Source organism: Xenopus laevis, chromosome 3S, assembly GCF_017654675.1.
Source record: "Xenopus laevis strain J_2021 chromosome 3S, Xenopus_laevis_v10.1, whole genome shotgun sequence".
Lineage (NCBI taxonomy): Eukaryota > Metazoa > Chordata > Amphibia > Anura > Pipidae > Xenopus > Xenopus laevis.
The window spans coordinates 22,241,959-22,261,578 of record NC_054376.1 but is presented as its reverse complement, the minus strand read 5'-3'; the positions used below and the strand labels follow the sequence as shown (position 1 = coordinate 22,261,578).

The 19,620-nt window shown below is 39.5% G+C and overlaps 1 protein-coding gene across 2 annotated transcripts; it reads right to left on the bottom strand.

Annotated features, from left to right (window-relative positions):
• Positions 1-101: 101 nt before the first annotated feature.
• On the bottom strand, positions 102-19,091 carry polb.S (polymerase (DNA directed), beta S homeolog). Of its 2 annotated transcripts, NM_001088174.1 has the most exons (14): positions 18,787-19,091; positions 16,611-16,668; positions 15,863-15,929; positions 12,572-12,646; positions 10,414-10,472; positions 10,173-10,222; positions 9,228-9,279; positions 8,737-8,791; positions 6,210-6,282; positions 5,111-5,181; positions 3,759-3,845; positions 3,121-3,182; positions 2,814-2,953; positions 1,843-2,067 (listed from the first exon to the last, which is right to left on the bottom strand). In NM_001088174.1, exons 1-14 carry the CDS (start codon positions 18,845-18,847, stop codon positions 1,973-1,975), a joined length of 1,005 nt encoding a protein of 334 aa, NP_001081643.1. In that variant the 5' UTR covers positions 18,848-19,091; the 3' UTR covers positions 1,843-1,972. The 2 variants fall into 2 exon arrangements, with proteins under 2 accessions (XP_018109615.1, NP_001081643.1); XM_018254126.2 differs by lacking the exons at positions 16,611-16,668; positions 18,787-19,091 and adding an exon at positions 16,009-16,603 and having other exon boundaries at positions 102-2,067.
• Positions 19,092-19,620: the final 529 nt, after the last annotated feature.

The following is a 19,620-nucleotide window of genomic DNA, read 5'->3' as shown; positions in this document are numbered from 1 at the left end:
ATAGTGACGTTTGTCTCCAATGTTAACGTTTGTGTGTAAAATAGCTGCTCTCTGTGAATGTTCCCAGTCATGTATCACTGAATGAAATAAGAGTATGAATATCACATCTAATATTTATTGCAAGGGCAAGAACAACAACAACAGGAGTCCAGCATGACGTACATGATTCAATTCTTTCCATAGCCCCACAGTAGTGTAACAACACCTTACTTGTAAACAATCATTGGGTGGGGGTCTAGTAAAGCATTAACCACCAAATCAGAAAAACCTGTCCTTCTATAAGCCCAGATTCTTAACCTTGGGTCCCTGTTGTTGTTGAACTATAATAACCACAATGCTTTAGTCTTCATGATATGCTGAAGAATGCTGAGATGGGGATCCAAAGTGAAGAGACAGGACTATAAACAGTCTTAAGGTGGACATACATGGATAGATCCGCTCGTTTGGCGATGTCGTCAAACGAGCGGATCTCCCTCCGATATGCCCACCTTGAGGTGGGCAATATCGGGCAGATTCGATCGTGGGCCCAACGATCGGATCCTAGCATTCGGCAAACGGGCGGTCGGATCGTGGGGCCGCATCAACGAACAGATGCGGCCGCGATCCGACGGGATTTTTAAACCCATCCGATCGAGATCTGGCCGACTTTCGGCCAGATCTCGATCGGGGAAGCCCGTCGGGGGCCCCCATACACGGGCCAATAAGCTGCCGACACAGTCTGTCGGCAGCTTTTATCGGCCCGTGTATGGCCACCTTTATTCTCTCATGCAAGAGATCTGTAGGCCCTACAACTTACTCCTGATTCTCTAATGCAGGGGTCCCCAACCGCCGGTCCGCAGCCCAGTACCGGGCTGCAGACATACCTGAACTGGGCCACCGAGCGCGCATTTCAAGTGGCATGCACCTTTGACACGGCCTTGGTGAATTTGATGCTGCGTGGATAGATTTGCCGTGGAGCACATGAAATTTATGCACCACGTACAGTTGACCCCACCCCGTTGGTTCTTGCAAAAAATTTGGCCTTTACACTGGTCCATGGGGTGAAAAAAGTTGGCGATTGCTGCTAGAATGTGCATATGGCTGCTTCACTTGTTTCAAATTCACCAGGATGTCATTGGTCTTAGGCCCATTTGGAAGGGCCCAATCAGAGTGCTTCACTCTAAGCGTATATGCCCAACATAATGGGGCCTGCAGAGATCACTCCATGCACCACTGCTCTAAAAAGTAACTGTCTAATGATTTCCCCTTTGCTTTCTGCTACAAAGTTATTACTAGTTCAGCTCACAGTGTCAAACTCAAATTAGGGTGGCCATATATATGGGCTGATGAAAGCTGCCAACTTGGGCCCCTCTAGATCAGTTAATGAGAACATGGACATTCATTTAAATAAATGTAACAGCAATTAAAATATAAAAACATATTTAAAAAAAAAAAAAAAAAACAGCTATTAATTTTAGGGGAAAAAGGCAAAACATAAAAATTCCTTTAAAATATTCTAGCTAAAATAAAGATGACAGCACCTTCGATATAATATCTAATGACAAGGACAGCAGGGGCTGCCTACATTATGGCAGAACAAAATGTGACTCGACCTTCTTCTTCACTTTTAAACATCCCATAATATGGTATCTACCAAAACCCAAACTAAAAATGGTGCAGATAAAATTAAACATTAACCCTTTAAGTAGCAGGGATAGAAGAAAAACACTAATAGGAACTACTGCAAGAGGAGCAATGGTTAAAGTATTCTGCACCTATTCACACAAAAAGCACAAACACACATGCACCCACAACAGCACCTTTTAGTTGTCATCAAGCTACACACACACACATAGTATCACATGATCTGCTCCTCCAATGGAGAGTTTATATGTCACTATTTAGCGGATGGCTTATTTAAAACATCTGTAGACTTGCTTGCGAACAGGTATATTATGGGTTAAAAAGCAAATAACCGCTCCAAATGTTAAACTCATTCGCTGCGATCCTTTGGCTCCCGGTATTTCCACTGTATATAGTCAAATATATCCTTCTCACTGTCTATCGGCAAAGGCTCACCGGCTATTCCTGAAGAAGAGGATATGAGAGAGAGAGTTTGGTCATGGAAGCATTCACGTTGCTGTCAGTATACACTGGTTATGATTTCATTAGTTGGAGTAGCTATGCTTACTATAATAAAGATCTGTCATGCACAAACTATGATAAAACATGCCCTCTGCTGGGTCAGGCAAGCAGGGAAAATAGTGATGCACTTCCCTCCTTACTAATCAATAGCCTTTAAAGGAACAGTTCAAATGGGATAAATAGATAGGCTGTGCAAAATAAAAAATGTTTCTAATAGAGTTAGACAAAAATATAATCTATAAAGCTGGAGTGACTTGATGTGTAACATAATAGCCAGAACATTACTTCCTGCTTTGCAGCTCTCTTTGTTTCCACTGAAACTCACTCAACAGTTATGTCCCATGTGGCACCCTTCCAGTCGCTGACTAACTCAGAGTTAGAGAGCTGAAAAGCAAGAAGTAGTGTTCTGTTCTGTTACATAACCAGTCACTCCAGTCTTTATACATTACATTTTTAACTAACTATATTGAAAACATTTTTTATTTTGCACAGCCTATCTTTTTACCTTGTTTTTATTTTTACACTGAACTGGTCCTTTGAATGTAGCTTCTGTTGGGCATAGAAATATTACGGTTTTCCTAGCACAAAATTACTTTCGAAAGTGTTATTTTAGCCAAAACTCCCAGTAACCTATTTGTGACGGGTGGTGAGCTACCAACTGCCAACCTACTGAATAATCAGATGCCTACCTGTGACTCCCAGCGGGCGCAGGGTGTACTCATTCAGAGTGAAGCCTTTCTCCAGGGCATGGGTTCGCATGTTCTTGTTGAAAATATCACTGCCGGTGAAATAGAGGACTCCACAGTAATACTGGTCCTTTGGTATCAGCCTGAATGGACAAAACAAAGGGTTATGTGAAATGATTTGCCAGTGAATGTCCAGTTTTAGGGCAGTACCCGGAGAATCCCAGCACTGGACAATATTATAAAAGATGGAAGGAATCGAATGCTCTATCCTGATTGAATGAGAAGACAGACAGCAGCAAGGGATGCTCACCTGATATCTATCCTCCGGTACGGATAGTCCTGGTCACTCTCACAAGGCAGCTGGCACACCCCCTGGAAAGCAAAAGAGGAACATGTTTATATCATAGTAAAATAGTAAGTTAGGTTGAACAAAGACACACGTCCATCAAATTCAGTCTTTATTCCCTCACTTGCTAAAAAGCCATCCAATTCCTTCTTAAAGCTATCTAATGTAACAGCCTGTACGACTGATTCAGGGAGAGAATTCCACATCTTCACAGCCCTCACTTTAAAAACACCTTCTGAATATTTAGCCAGAACCTCTTTTCTTCTAATCAGAATTGGTGACCTTGTGTCAGCTGGAAAGACCTACTGATAAATAAATTATTAGAGAGATTATTATATGATCAGTAGAGATTAGGTCCTTGTCGCCTTCTGTGATGTCAACTTCCTAACCAAATTAACCAACTCTGCTAAACCTGCTCTGGTTTGTTTATGAGTCCTTATGATTGCTATGCACATAATCAAAAGACTGTGTGACAGGATCACTTGGAGGTCCATAACCTACAATACAGACTAAAACCCATCTGAGTAAATCCCCCACCGAGCATTTCAGCCATACAGGTTGTGTAAATATTGTGTAAATAGAAAAATAGCTAATGACAGTACCATAAATTTTGTGTCTCCCTTTACAAGTGTGTCTGTGATGAAGTTGCAATCTTCCAGGCACTGCACAACCTGATGCAAGAGGCGCGGCTGGGAAGAGAAAGACAGCAAATAAAGGTCATTAAATTCTATTACTAAGTGCCCCTGAGGCATGAAACGCGTAAGGCCACCCTCTGAGATGTTCCCTTTTGCGTAATAAAACGTTTTATTTGCATCTATTTTGGAGTAAGTCCAGTTTCTGTGCCAGCTTACCATGGAATTCTACATGTCATTAAATCCTCGCCTGTCTCTTTACTGGTTTATGCTACGATGCAAATATGGCAGCTTCACTGGAGTGCAACAAAATGGACACGACGTCCCATAGTAGATGCTCTTTTATCATTTTAGTTTAAAGGATAAGTAAAGCTTAAAAAATAAGTGAAAGCAAAATTGATGGGGGTGCTATTGTAAGCACATTTGCAATGTACATTCGTTATTTATTTTTTAATTTCAAGACATTAAGGCAGCGATCCCCAACCAGTAGCTCGTGAGCAACATGTTGCTCACCAACCCCTTAGATGTTGCTCCCAGTGGCCTCAAAGCAGTTGCTTATTTTTGAATTCCAGGCTTGGAAGCAAGTTTTGGCTGCATAAAAACCAGGTGCACTGCTAAACAGAGCCTCAATGTAGGTTGACAATGCACATAGGGGCTAATAAATGGCCAATCACAGCACTTATTTGGCACCTTAGGAACATTTTCATGCTAGTGTTGCTCCCCAACTCCTTTTACTTCTGAATGTTGCTGACGGGTTCACAAGGTTGGGGATCCCTGCATTAAGGGATACATGTACTGTTAATATGAATGAATTTTTTTACCTGCTGGTCAGTTTCCCATCATTCAGACCACCAAGAAGTTGTCAGGAGATAGAAAGAGGCTGCTCTGATGTTCTTCTGCTTAGGAAAGATTTGAGAAAGGTTTATATTTTTTTTTGCTAACCAGAAGAACATCAGAGCAGCCTCTTTCTTTTTCCTGACAACTTCCTTGACTTGGTTACTTGTTGGTCAGAAAATGACCAGCAGGTGGCGGGGTTATAACAAAATTCATTTATATTAACAGCACATGTATCACTTTGAATTAAAAAAAAATAAAATAAAGAATGTACAATGCAAAAGTGCTTAGAATAGCACCCCCATCAATTTTACATTCACTTATTTTTTAAGGTTTACTTATCCTTTAATACTGTGCAAAGAGCCAAACAAGGCTAAACAGCTTCTGCCGACTATAGACTTGCAAATGGCACGGTCTCCTATCAGGTAAAGCCAAAGCAGAGCCGCACCTCTTATATTTAGCTAATGGGATGATCACTGGTTTCTGACCTGTTTGGCAGACTCTGAAGTGAAGTCTGGGTGAGTTAGTAGAATATCCATATCCCCACTGGACTCTGCACCTGGAGACAAATATGAAGGAAAAAAAAGAGGTTAAAAAGGGATGTTAATGCGGATGTTTTTACTGCCTTTCTTATGTGACAGGTTTTTAAAGGTGAATGACACCAAGCAACCATAACGATTAATTCTGAGGCATTTTTAAACATATTTGCTTTCTCTCCAGCCCTTCACATAATCATCTTCCAGTCTGCCAGTAAAGCCACTACTTAGTGGGTAGGGGTAGAGTTAGGGGGAGCCCCATAACCAGACCAATAGCAAACGGCCTTAGTCAATGCTTGAAGGTGTTGTACACCTTTAATTTAACTTTTAGTATAATGTAGAGAGTGATATTGAGACAATTTGAAATTTGCTTTCATTTCTTTATTATTCGTGTTTTTTAAGTTATTTCAGTTTTTATTCAGCAGCTCTCCAATTTTGAGCCACAGGGTCCAAATTACCCTAGCAACCATGCATTGAATAAGAGACTGGAATATGAATAGGAGAGGCCTGGATAGAAAGATGAGTAATACAAAGTAGCAATAACAATACAATTGTAGCCTTACAGAGCATTTGTTTTTTAGATGGGGTCAGTGACGCCCATTTGAAAGCTGGAAAGAGTCAGAAGAAGATGGCAAATAATTAAAAAACTATAAAAAATAAATAATGAAGACCAGCTGAAAAGTTACTAAAATTACATGAAATAAACTTTAAAAGGGTAGTTCACCTTTTAGCATGTTACAGAACATCCTATACTTAGCAACTTTTCGATTAGTCTTCATTATTCTTAGTTTTTAATTTTATGTCTAAGATTCCCTTTGAAACGGAAGGGCGGCCATAATTTAAGCTTGGGGAGAGAAGGACAGAGTAGAAAAAGGGTTAAGAATTTGTACATGGGTACAGCAAAAACAACCCCTTTAATATAGGGCCTGAATAATTGTTGGCCTTTCTAGTTGCAGGTGGGGGTTTAACAGTTTGCACAAAGCAGGTTTCTTTGTGGAATTTGAATTGCCAGGGTCATGGTCTATCTACACTTCTAGGGATGGACACACACCTCGTCTGAAGCTTCCACATACTGTAGCGATGTACTCGGGGTCCAGGTTATTCACTTTATCTAGAATTATTTCCTGCAAGAAAAAAAAAAACAAACATGACAATTTAGACCATGTGAGATTTATTCCTATGCTCTTTAAAGGGATACTGTCATGAGAAAACATGTTTTTTCCAAAACACATTAATAACAGCCTGCCAGAAAGTAGTTCCATCCTTAAGTGCAGGCACAAGTCACATGACTGGGGCAGCTGGGAAATTGACAATATGTCTAGCCCCATGTCAGATTTCAAAACTGAATAAAACAATATCCGTTTGCTCTTTTGCAAAATGGATTTCAGGATTCTGCTGGATCAGCACTAATAACTGATGCATTTTGGAAAAAAAAAAAACATGTTTTCCCATGCCAGTACCCCTTTAATTTCTTTAGGGCTGACACATTTACCCAGAGCTTTACAGAGATTATTCAGCACTTGCATCAGCCCCTGCCCCAATTTGAAGCATACAGTACATTCTAATTATGCCACTGATCTGAGAGTATGGCAGCTCCCATAATGTAAATTCACAGACCATAAGACCAGGGTTTCTGCCAGGAATTGTGGGGCCTTTAACTTGACTATGCCCTTGAGTTGCCAAATCCTGCCCCCAATACTGCCCCATATCCAACCAAACTCTGCTCCTTTCTTGTAAAACTTCATCCATTTTACCACAGTCAAGGCCTCTGATGGAATGTTAGCCTATTTTGCTCTAATGGTGGCCCTGAGTATGACAGTCAGACAACTTGCATGATTTTAAAGAGGAACTATCGCAAAAATCAAAATATAATATAAGCGTCATCATACTGACATAAGAAATTCTCTTAATACACTCAATCAGTTTCTGAAATAATCAAGTTTATCTTTTCCTCTCTCAGCATCTGTTTCTCATCATTCTGTCTTTATGCAGGAGTTGAGTGTTAGATATTCACTGACAGTTAGGGATGTCCGAATGTGACCCATTTTGTTTCGCCAAGTCGCTGACTCCCATTAAAGTCTATGGGCGTCAAAAAAATTTTGACCCGCGTTTTGTTACGCGCAACGCCATACAAGTCTATGGGCGTCAGTTCCACGACGAAACAAAGCAATTCACCAATCCCTATTGACCGATCCAATATATCTTATAGGGGGGCTCCATTTGCCTAGAAGATGTATTAGAGCTCACTCTATTAAAATCACCAATCATGTCTCTCTGCATTTTGCACAAATTCTGCATGTAGTTATTTTGTTAGATTGTGTTTGTACTGGAATCAGTTATTTGAGTGGGCTCTAATACATCTGCTAGGAAAGGGAGCCCCCCCCCCTTACAAGATATATTGGATCTAACTGTCAATCTGACACACAACTCCTGCATGAAGACAGAATGAGGAGAAACAGATGCCGAGAGAGGGATAGTGAAGATAAAATTGATTATTTCAGAAACAGTATAGAATTTTTAATTGATTGTATTTGGAAACTTTCTTATTTCAGTATGACGAAGCTTATATTAAAGGGGAACGCCACTCAAACATAACTTAAGCTTTTTGAAAAGCAGCTTTGCAATATACATCAATTAAAAAATATGCAGACTTTTCATGATTTTTAATTTTTTGGAACAGTTCCCTAAGCCTAGCCCATGCTCTTCTGCTGATCTGTCTGGCTACTTTGCGGTGCTGGCTGACTACTTTGTATCAGCAGCCATCTGTCCTCAGCCTGCATCCTCCAAACCCCACAATTCCCTGCACACGTGATTCAATAAGGAAAGGAACATCACAGTGCAATGCATTGTGGGTTATGTAGTTCCTGCATGCTGTCTGTAAGCTGTGGAGAAGTTGTTACAATCTATAACTTCAGTGTTTAGTCCCTCCTTCCCTGCCAAGATTTCAAATGATGCAGAAAGAGAAGTTAAACTGTTAAACAGCTGGATTTCAGCATAGAAAATGGCATTTATTACATACCTGTTTAAAGAAACAGGTGATGTATATGTTAGGGATTTCTGTGTTATGTGGGCCTCTTTATCAAATTTTGGTTTGGAAGCCGGAGTTCCCCATTAAATTTTCATTTTCGATAGCTCCCCTTTAACCTATAGCAGATGATCTCCACTGGCCTTACAGCATGGCAAGGGCCAGACCTACAGTATTTTCATCCTACAATGCGAATAATCAGTCCATAAGGGAACTGACTGAATGACACTGCCAATCAAAGTCCAGCATTCAATCTGATGGGTCATATCACATGCAGATGTCCCCCATGCATGAAGTGGGTTATCAATCTGCATCTTTCTTTGTTTTTGCCAATTGGGTGATTACAATTTGATGGTCGCAGCATCATGGGGGCCCTCATACACCAACAATCATACAATATGCAAAATGACTTTTACTAGTATAGAAAATAAATAAAACATGGATTGGCTATCCTGTCAGAATAGGTTAAACATCAGAACCAATTCTATTGGATTAGCAGTGCTGAGTGGGATGTGCTCAGTACAATAAGGATATAAATACAATTCCATAGTACCTGCATTTGCAACATCTCCTTACGTGGGATCCGCTTCTCAAAATCATCAAAGTGTCTGAAAATATAAAAAAACAGGCTTTGAAGGGGTGGTTCACCTTTAAGTTAACTTGTAGTATGTTATAGAATGGCAAATTGTAAGCAAATTGTCAATTGGTCTTCATTATTTATTTTTTATAGTTTTATAATTATTTGCCTTTTTCTTCTGACTCTTTCCAGCTTTCACTGACCGCATCTAAAAAGCAAATGCTCTTTAAGGATACAAAAGGTATTGTTATCGCTACTTTTATTTCTCATATTTCTAGTTAGGTCCTCTTCTATTTATAGTTCATTCTCTTATTCAAATCAATGAATGGTTGCTAGGGTAATTTGGACTCTAGTTACCAGTTTGCTTAAAATGCAAATAATAAAAAATGAAAACCAACTGCAAATTGTCTCAGAATATCACCCTCTACATCATACTTAAAAATACATTTTTTTTCCATTATACGCACTTCAATCCAATCTTTTGATGGTGATTCAATTTATGTTCATTATTTCTGAGATCTGGAGACAAGGGAACAGGATTATTTATAGAATTTAAATGGTTTCAGTTAGTAAGTTCATATATCATTCTTCTCTCTATACAATTCAAACATTACCCATACATTTCCCATTAAGGAATTCCATAAGGACATTTGGCCTATGAGGAAATGGACAATAGTAAGGTATTAAAGACATTTTGTGTAAAAAATAAGAATGTACCAGTGCGATATAATATTTATTGAATATTTATTGAATATTTCTGCAAATTACTAATAATCCTTCTCTTCCACTTCCTGCTCCCTGAATTCTCTGGCTGCGCAGGGTGAGCAGGTGGCACTCAGCTCATGCACTGTAGGATTGGAACCAATCAGCAGCTAACAGGACCTGATAGGGAACTGAAGCCTATCTTTGCTTGTGTGACTGCAGGACTGTGATTGGCTGTCCCCCCTCCTACTGTGCTTCTGGCAGGGACCGTTAGGGCACACCCACCCTTTATTTGAAACAGGAACCATCTATAGGGTGCTCCAATAAAGAGGCCATTTTCAAAGATAATATTTATTTTTAGCACAATGTGACACCAACACCATATATTATTCATAATTGCCTACAAAATTAGGCTTTTTTAATTTCTGTTATTTGTCTCCTTTAAGACATACTCATTTGATTACAAACATTAGGCTCTGGCCAGAAAATAAACACTTACACAAAGCAAAAACCTCTAAAACTGACCTGCACCGCTCTCATATGGCAGACAATGGACTTATGGTCTCAGTGGAAATCCTGCAAAGGCATAATTTTCCAACTGACCTCCGTATAGTCTATGGCTATTATTACATCTGGCCTTGGTTTGAAGAATACAAAGTCATGTCCATTAACACAATGAAAAATGAAAATCATCAGCATTTGTCACGTACCGTCCAATGTCTTAATTCCTTCGTCAAAAAACTTCCTAGCAGCTGCAGGTCTGTTACACAAGACAAACAGAATTAAAAGAATTATATACACCCCAGCCTATTCACTTTGAACAGCAGATCTGTCATCTACATCTCTCCTCTCCTTACATCGAACTGAACAGGCCACCCCAACCTTTATATCCCTCTCTTCTGCTGTACCCACCTCCTACACGGTCATTGATCAGTACAAAACAGCACTCACCCTATTCCAGTGACCCTTGTTAGAAAATTAATGGAGGAACTGGTGTCATCTTGCCGGATCTAAGGAAGAAATAATACAACACATATATAAAGTGAAACCTAGATTTTAAGTATCCTGATTTTTAAGTTTTCCCACATTTTACATTTTTTATTTGTGGTCCCACCAATTTATAATTACAATGGGCGCATTTCCCTGATTTTAAGTAATGGTTTCCCGGATTTTACATCAAAATTGCAGCTGATGTACCCAAAAACTGTTTTTTTTCCTCTATGAATGTTATTTGTGAAACCAGATGTTTGTTTTCCATGGTTCTGCCTGTAAATCTTGCACCAATGACTGTTTGCTTTAGGTTGTGTATGTGACTGAAAGAGAGTCTTGCACATGCACGTGCCCCCAATAGTGTAACATCAATGCTGCAAAGCTTAATATTGCAGGTGCCTGTATTTGAAATTCAATAAAAAAAATGACATGGAGAATATCTAAACTGAGTAATGAAATCTGGCTGCTGCCTTCGGTATGCATAGATACAACTATACAGACACGTGCAGTTCGATGCATAGGGTGAGCCATATCACATAATGGGGCTTATTTACTAATGCAGCTATTAAACTGCAACAAAGCAGTTACATATACTATAGCAACCATATTGAAGGATTTTAGCAACAGTGTGGTTGCTATTAAATATGTCGCCAATTAAATACGCCCATAAGCTAAACTAAAGACAAACATTAGGGTGAGGGCATATGGCGGCTCCTATACTCTTCTGTGTGTGGCTGCACTGACAGGCACAGCATTGATCCGAGTGTAGCTACGTGTGGAGATTGGCCCAAAAATGCATGGTTTCACATTTTTCAGACCTATCTCTGCACCATGTAGCTGCACTAGAGATGATGCTGTGTCTGTCAGTGCAGCTAATCACAGAGGAGTTTAGGAGCGGATCCGCTGCTCTCCAACTACCTATAAAACATGGGCTGAGAGAAGCGGACTATACACACAGCATGACCTCACCCTAACTCCTAATCACGTTACATTTCCTACTATGCTACTTAACAGCAACACAAGCACCTAATCAGTGGAAGAGTGGTCCTAGATCTGATCTATCATAGGCTCTGCAACCATATCTCTTTCTCTATAGATATAGGTATATAAAGATATATATAAATATATTCGGTTTTCCGAATAACGGATCTTTCCATAATTTGGATCTTCACACCTTACTAGAAAATCATGTAAACATTAAATAAACCCAATAAGCCGATTTTGTTTCCAATAAGGATTAATTATTAGTTGGAATCAAGTACAAAGTACTGTTTTATTATCACAGAGAAAAATGAAATCATTTTTACAAATTTGTATTATTTGATTATAATGGAGTTTATGGGAGATGGCCTTTCTGTAATTTGGAACTTTCTGGATAATGGGTTTCCGGATAACGGAATAAAGATAAATATTTTCTAGTAGACTTAAAGGAGAAGCAAACCCAAAAGTTAAACCCCCCCCAGCCTAAGTGTTACCCTGGGCAAAAGCCCCTAACTTTTTACTTACCCCTCAGTGCAAATTCAGGCATCGGAATTCACCGGCGCCATCTTCAGCCGCTTCGGTAATCTTCAGAATGAGACCGGCGGAGCGGCGAATGCACAGTTGGAGCAATTTAATGTTTCACAAAAAACTGTGCATGTGCCTAAACTCACAAAACTTTCCGAAGCACCGGTCTTGTTCTGAAGATTACCGAATTCGCTGAAGATGGCACCCATGAACTCCGATGCCTGAATCTGAACCATGGGGTAAGTAAAAAGTTAGGCCTGGCTAACACTTAGGCTGGGGTCTATATAGGGTAAGGGGAGTAGGGTTTTTTTAAATTTTGGGTTTGCTTCTCCTTTAAGGTATGAAGATCCAAACTACAGAAAGATCCAGTATACAGAAAACCCCAGGTCCCAAACATTCTGGATAACAGGTCCCATACCCTCCCTTTAGAGATATATATATATATATATATATATATATATATATATATATATATATATATATATATATATATATATACATATACATATACATATACATATACATATACATATACATATACATATATATATATGGAAATATATTCTATATATCTGAAACCATCCCATAACATATAAAGTAACAAACATCCTACCTTTTCTAGCTTGCGCAGTTTTCCAGTGGCCAGAAACTCATCTATTTTCTCAGCAATTTTGGCTCCAACCCCATCCTGGGAAAGAACAGAAAGCAAACCATGAGTGCAATCAATAAACAAGTCTGTAAAAGTACCATTAGTACATTATCTCCCTGTGGAAGAAAACTTGCCAGAAGCATGATCAGTCACTGCAGCCAGTAGGCACTTCACTTGAAGAGTGCATAGAAATGGAGCGTGACAGCTTAAAAAGACTTTTAACATCTATCTGATCTGGAGGGGTGTTGGAACTGCTAAATAGAATGCCAAATTAACTGCACTAAAGAGACACACAGGAGCAGCTTGCACTCACAGCAGGGAGAAGCAAATAGAAAAAATGAATTGCTCCTCAGTTATTGTTAGATTACTCTCCGTCCCTTAAGTTTTTTAGCAGGAAAGAGTTCACTTTTCAACCAGATCTTTAGTGCCTATGTGTATGCAAAGGAGCAATACGATTAATTTATTTGTACATATTCATTCATATCAGTGTAAATCCTCAACCACATAAAGCAGAAAGAGCTGGAGCATGGAGTTATAGCTTATCAATACATGAAAGGCAATTGCCACTGTACCTGTAATGGATTTGTAAATACCCCCAACCTATGTTTCCACCTAGCAGCTCTGTTAATCTTATTCAATAAATTACTACAATCCGATACTCTAGTTGCTGGCATTTTTCAGTAGCAGCTTCAGCCACTATTGAGTATGCTTCCCAGTCGGGCCTAGTTAATACAGCCCCCCAAGGCAAGTGTAGGGGGCAGAGTGCTAGAATGTGCACTCAGCCTTCTTCTGCCCCACGCACTTTTTTTTTTTTTATATATACTCACATAGGCCTCGCCTCCTTTTGTGACGCCACAGCAGGTCAGGCGCAGATAGAAAAAGAAGGGAGCATGCTGGGTTAGGGTCGGTTGCGGACCCACACATCACTAGTGCCTGGGTAAAGAACCTCAGTTTCACCCAGGACCCTAGGCAGACAGAACAGGTATGTGCCTAGCCGCCTGCCTACCTCTAGTTCCAGCCATGATGCTCCGACATGAAGCTTTACTAATGTTACAGATCAAAGTTTTTTAGTAGCACCTTGGAAATGCCAGAAATCAATGTATCAATTGAAGAACACAGGGACATCATTTGAGATAAGAAGAAAGGAAGTATCACGTGTCATTGATCTTAAAATTTCAATTTAGTAGGATGCAGATGCCTATTAATTTAAAAACTGGGTGCCATAAGGGTTTTTTTTTTTTTTTTTTTTTATAGTGAGAGCTGTGAAGTTGAGGATCTTGTTCCCTGAAACAGTTGTTCTGGTAGATACATTAGACCACAGCTGTCCAGCTGGAGGCCCACGGGAATGCATGTGACCATTTAAAGAGATGTTCATGGCCCCAAGCTTTTTCAAAGGCTTCATCAACTCTGCATTACCGCATCACTTGTACATGTTTCAAATATCTGAAAAGAACATATGACAGCCCTACTGGAGTTTCAAGAAAGGTTGAATGGGGGTTTTCCCCTTCCCCTCTGGATCAATTTAAATTAAAGTATAGTTTGACTTGGTGTATTTTTTTCGTTGTGTACTAACGAATTTTTGTAAAAAATTTTTTAATGTTACTGGTCCTTTAATACACTTTTTTTGCAGTTCAGTTGGTTTCAGATAGTTCACCAGAAATAAATACTTTTTCCAATTACTTTCTATTTTCTATTTGTGATTGTTTTTCTAATACAGGTATGGGACCTGTTATACAGAATGCTCGGGACCTGGGGTTTTTCAGATAACCGATCTTTCCGTAATTTGGGTCTTCATGCCTTAAGTCTACTAGAAATTCATTTAAACATTAAATAAACCCAATGGGCTGGTTTTGCTTCCAATAATGATTAATTATATCTTAGCTGGGATCAAGTATAAGCTACTGTTTTATTATTACAAAGAAAAAGGAAATCATTTTTAAAAAATTTGATTATTTGGATAAAATGGAGTCTATGGGAGACAGCCATTCCGTAATTCGGAGCTTTCTGGATATCGGGTTTCCGGATAAGGGATCCTATACCTGTACTGAAGTGTAAAGTTTTTAAGCTCTGGAAAGGGGGTTGCCGACTCTTTTAACTGTTCTAAATGGATACATTTAGTTGATACATTTTTTATCTTTGTCCCTGCTGAGCAAAATCCCTAAGTTTCATTAAAGGCAGCTGTTAGAATTGATACAATAGTTGCTAATATTCCACAGATGCTGCTGAGAAATATATCAACTAAATGTAGCAACTAAATGAAGCAGATTGTAACAGTTCAGATGCTCCTGGAGCATCTGCATTAAACTTTAATTTTCAAAAACCAAAAAAAAACAAACATAAAAGATGGAAAGCAATTGAAAAAAGACTTGATTTGTTGATCTGGTGAACAATCTGAAAACATCTCAACTGAAAAAGTGCTTTGAAGGAAAACAACTTTAAAGGGATACTGTCAAGGGGAAAAAAAATGCATCAGTTAATAGTGCTGCTCCATTAAAATTCTGCACTGAAATCCATTTCTCAAGAGCAAACTGATTTTTTTATTTTTAATTTTGAAATCGGACATGGGGCTAGACATATTGTCAGTTTCCCAGCTGCCCCTAGTCATGTGACTTGTGATCTGATAAACTTCATTCACTCTTTACTGCTGTACTGGAAGTTGGTGCTGGTTAACTATCTGAAACCAACTGAACTGAAAAACACGTTTAAAGGGGTTGTTCACCTTCAATCAGTCTCATTTCATTCTTTTTACCTAAATGAAACCTGCCGAATGGGAAGGCAAGTAGATAGCAGCTCCCTGGTTTATCTAAGAACAGCACGCAGTAGTAAAATCCAGGTCCCACTGCAACACATTCAGTTACATTGAGTAGGAGAAACAATAGCTATCAGAAATAGGGTTGCCACCTTTTCTGGAAAAAAATACCAGCCTTCCTATATATGTAACTTTTTTCCCTATTAATAACATTGGGATCAGCCATCATTATTACTGGCCAGGCCAGTAAAATACCGGCCAGGTGGCAAACCTAGTCAGAAAGCAGTTCCATCCTAAATTGCTGGCTCTTTCTGAAAGCAAGACAAAATGACCTGAGATGGTGCCTACACACCAATATTACAACTAAAAAAATACACTTGCTGGTTCAGGAATAACATTTTATATTGCAGAGTGAACTATTTGCAGTGTAAACAGTGTAATTTAGAAATGAAAACTATACCATAAAAATCATGACAGAATCCCTTTAAGAAAACACCTCTGCTCACCAGTTTTTTGGCCTCTGTCCCGCTCTTGATCTTAGTGGGATATTTAGCAATAACTGATGCAGCTTTCCTGCAAAGACAAAGATAGTCATTATCACTATTATCAGAACATGCAGCAGGTATATATTCTATCAAAGGTTGCATCTCACCAGCATGTGCCTACTGTCATTACTTGGTTTTAGAGGGGGTCCTGGTGTTTGACAGTATCTCAAGGAACAGGATCTCATCAGAACATTTTTTTATAACGTTCTGCAAATGTTACACTGAGAGATATGAACACCAAATAGGAATGACTTATCCGGAATAGAGCAGACTATTGTCAGCCATACACATGTACACAGCTTCCATTGTGTAAAGGAAAATATTGTGTTATTCTGTAGGCGTTGGAGGAAGCACTTGCAACTGTCTCTCGGTCTGGGCTGAGAATCGAATCTGCTGATCCATCATTCAAGGATGTACGAGTCCCACGTAGAGCTGGAAGCCAGAGAGGTTGCGACTGTCTCTTGGTGGCCTTGGCCCATCAGATATACAAGTAGATCAATTCTTATAGCTGGCCATGCCATCATAATGAGAACTGCATATTCGGGAGAGAATCCATGAAACCCACGCCATTGCCAGTACTGATTCAGATAAGTGAGTGGGTTAAATATTGATGTGCAGCTAAAATTTGCACATAAAACTTAAATTTAAAACAACCTATAAGGAAATCACAAAAAATAACCGCAGAATAGCCTCAAAACAGGCACCTTACCTGTAAGCATTGTATTTGTGAATAGCTCTGTTGACATTCCTCTCGTAATTAGCCAACTCTGCAAGTGTAAGAGAGATGTTATTGTACGATACTTCCCAGTAAGGTTTAAATGCCAGGAATGGTCTACCAATTTAATTGAACTGAAGAAGCCACTCAGATGAGTGGTGAAATGTTTTCAAGAATAAATCTAAATGTCCAGTTGCCTTTGACTTAATTCTACCAAATACTGCATATCATGACCTGGATAAATGAAAATCTTCATCATGATGTTGCTCATAGCAACCAATCAGACCTTAGCTTTTGTTTTCTAGCTGTTGAAATCTAATTGCCGATTGGTTGCTCCGGGCAACATCACCAGTAATGTTTCACTCCACTTTTTACACTGCATGATAAATAGGCCCCTAAGTCTGGGCTACAACGGAATTAACTGTTGCTACACTGATTCAATACTCAGAACCAACAGTGTAGCAGAGATAATTAGTGGTTTCAGTTACATATCCAAATAACTTTAAACCATGAAAAATGTTAAAGTATAATGAAACATTGTTTAGAATTATCCATTAGGCAGCATTTTAATTTTCAGTTTACATCCTCATTTATAATTAGCACCAGTTAAAGGCTACTCACGGCATGCATCCCAGTGAAATTAGTCTCCACAGCCAACCGAATTAAAGGGGGTACACTGTTACCCCCTTTACACTGGTACATGTATTTCTTAATGGCCAAGTAAATTCATTTATATAAAACGGGAACCCTGCACAGGACAACAGCATACCTGTGCCCAAAATGCAGTGTTACACAGCAGAATTGGCAGCCACCATGTTTGTCATGTCATATTCTGTCAAAGCCTCTGCAGCAAGTTCACCGACACTAATCTGGTCGTGGAACTCATTGTCTTCTGGTTGGCGATCACCACCCTGGAGCCTCTGACAGGACTTGACAAAGCAAAACCAGGCAACTGGGAGATGTGGGTTTTTAAGTCTCCTTTAAAGGAACAGTAACACCAATGAAAGTGTTTTAAAGAAAAGACAATATAATGTAGCGTTGCCCTGCACTGCCAAATCAGTGTGTTTACTTCAGAGCAACTATAGTTTATATAAACATGCTTCTGTGTAGTCATGGGGGTATCCACTTAAGCACAGGATACACAGTAGATAACAGATACGTTCTGAAGAATCCCATTGTATACTACAGAGCTTATCTGTTATCTGCCACATATCCTGTGCCTTTTCTCCTTTTTCAGCTTTGAATGGCTGTCCCCCATGGCTACACAGCAGCTTGTTTATATAAACTATAGCTGTGTTTTTGAAGCAAACACCCCCGTTTTACCAGAGCAGAACAACAGTACATTATATAGTGGATAATGTACAACCCTACTGTAATTTATAAAGATATTATGCCACCGAGGAGTTATGTGACCATATAAAAGCCTGAGGCCGAAGGCCGAGTGCTTTTATACAGGTCAAATAACTCTGAGGTGACTTCTAATATCTTTATAAATTTCCGTAGGCGGTACATTATGCATTATAATCTAGATTTTGTGTGAAACGCCGGGGGGTGTGGGGGTCGGCGTCCAAATCAGGCGCGACGGCGTCCAATTCAGGCGCACCGGTGTTCAATTCAAAGCGGCGTCAAATTCAGACACGCGGCATCAATACAGCAGTCGGGGACCCCTGTTATAAACGGCGCGTTCCAACGTCAGGACACGCCATTTAGAAGGATATAATTTACAGTCTGGTCCCATAGAGAAATGACCAGACTGTAGATTATATTATTATTACTTTAGGCCACATTAATTTTCTTTGTGTTACTGCTCCTTTACGAAGACCAAATGGTCTAAAATTTTAGGAGGCCGCAGAGAATAAAATTAAATATGCTGGGCTGCAGGCAATGCAGAAGTATGACAGTTACATGGAATACAATCAGCCCTAATTGTTGTATTTAGTACAACTAGCTCTCGTTTTGCACATAGTCTGCGCTCTGTATCCTGTGCGGCTGTTGCACTGGGGGCAAACATAATGCAGACGTTATTTGCTGTGCAAAAAGCACGTATTCAATCGTCTCCTCCGGGAAACAACAATGGAAAACCCGCACACGTTAAAGGGCAGCTCCCATTTCAGATACTCCGGTGTATTTGTTTCTCTCGGTGAGCTCCATTAGTTAAATCCGCGCCTACCTACGAGGAAGTCTGTGATTCCTTCATTGGGGCTCTCCTGTGGTGCTTTCCTTTTGCTCATGTCGGCCTTTTCACCCTCACCGGCTTATACGGCTAATCGAGACCGCAGGATTGTGTTGAGAAGCAGGCCCCGACGTACTGCGAGACACGTCAGCACGGACCGATGACGCAAAGGTCTGGCAAGTCGATGCCGGCCCTATTTGATCAGGGAATTTGTTACGTGAATGTCTGTTTCTGGCAAATCCTGTCACACATCCTTTGTCATTTCGACGACTACTGATTCATATATGTAATATCGTTTCTTTATGATGTCGTTTTAGTGAGGTTGGCAGCCAATCAAAATATTGTTTTAACTGTTCTCTGCAAATCTGGTTGGTTGATAAGAATTATTGCCCTATACAGTAAAACTGCTCCAGCCTTATTTGGGTAATGGGTTGCTAACTGGTTGGTGTTTAAATGTTATTTTTTTAGGTAAAATGATACTTGCCTTAGTAAGTGTATATTTGTATTTATCTAGCACTAATTATTTAAGATGCACTGTACAGCAGAACAATAGTTTAATAGAACAGATGGGGTAATTATATTGTAATAATAATAAATAAATGCTAAATACAATACTAAATAGAAATAAACACAAAGATACACAACACAGAGACAATGGGATCAATATCCCTGCCCCATGGTCGAGCTTACAGTCTAAGTGGGCGGGTAAAGACAAATAAAGGAGAATATTGAGAGAGAATACAATTCTGTTTATGCAGATTACCCCGTGAACCCCCCTTGATTTGGTTGGATTCTGTTCTCAAGCTAACCTTGGTCTCTAGTATCCTGGAC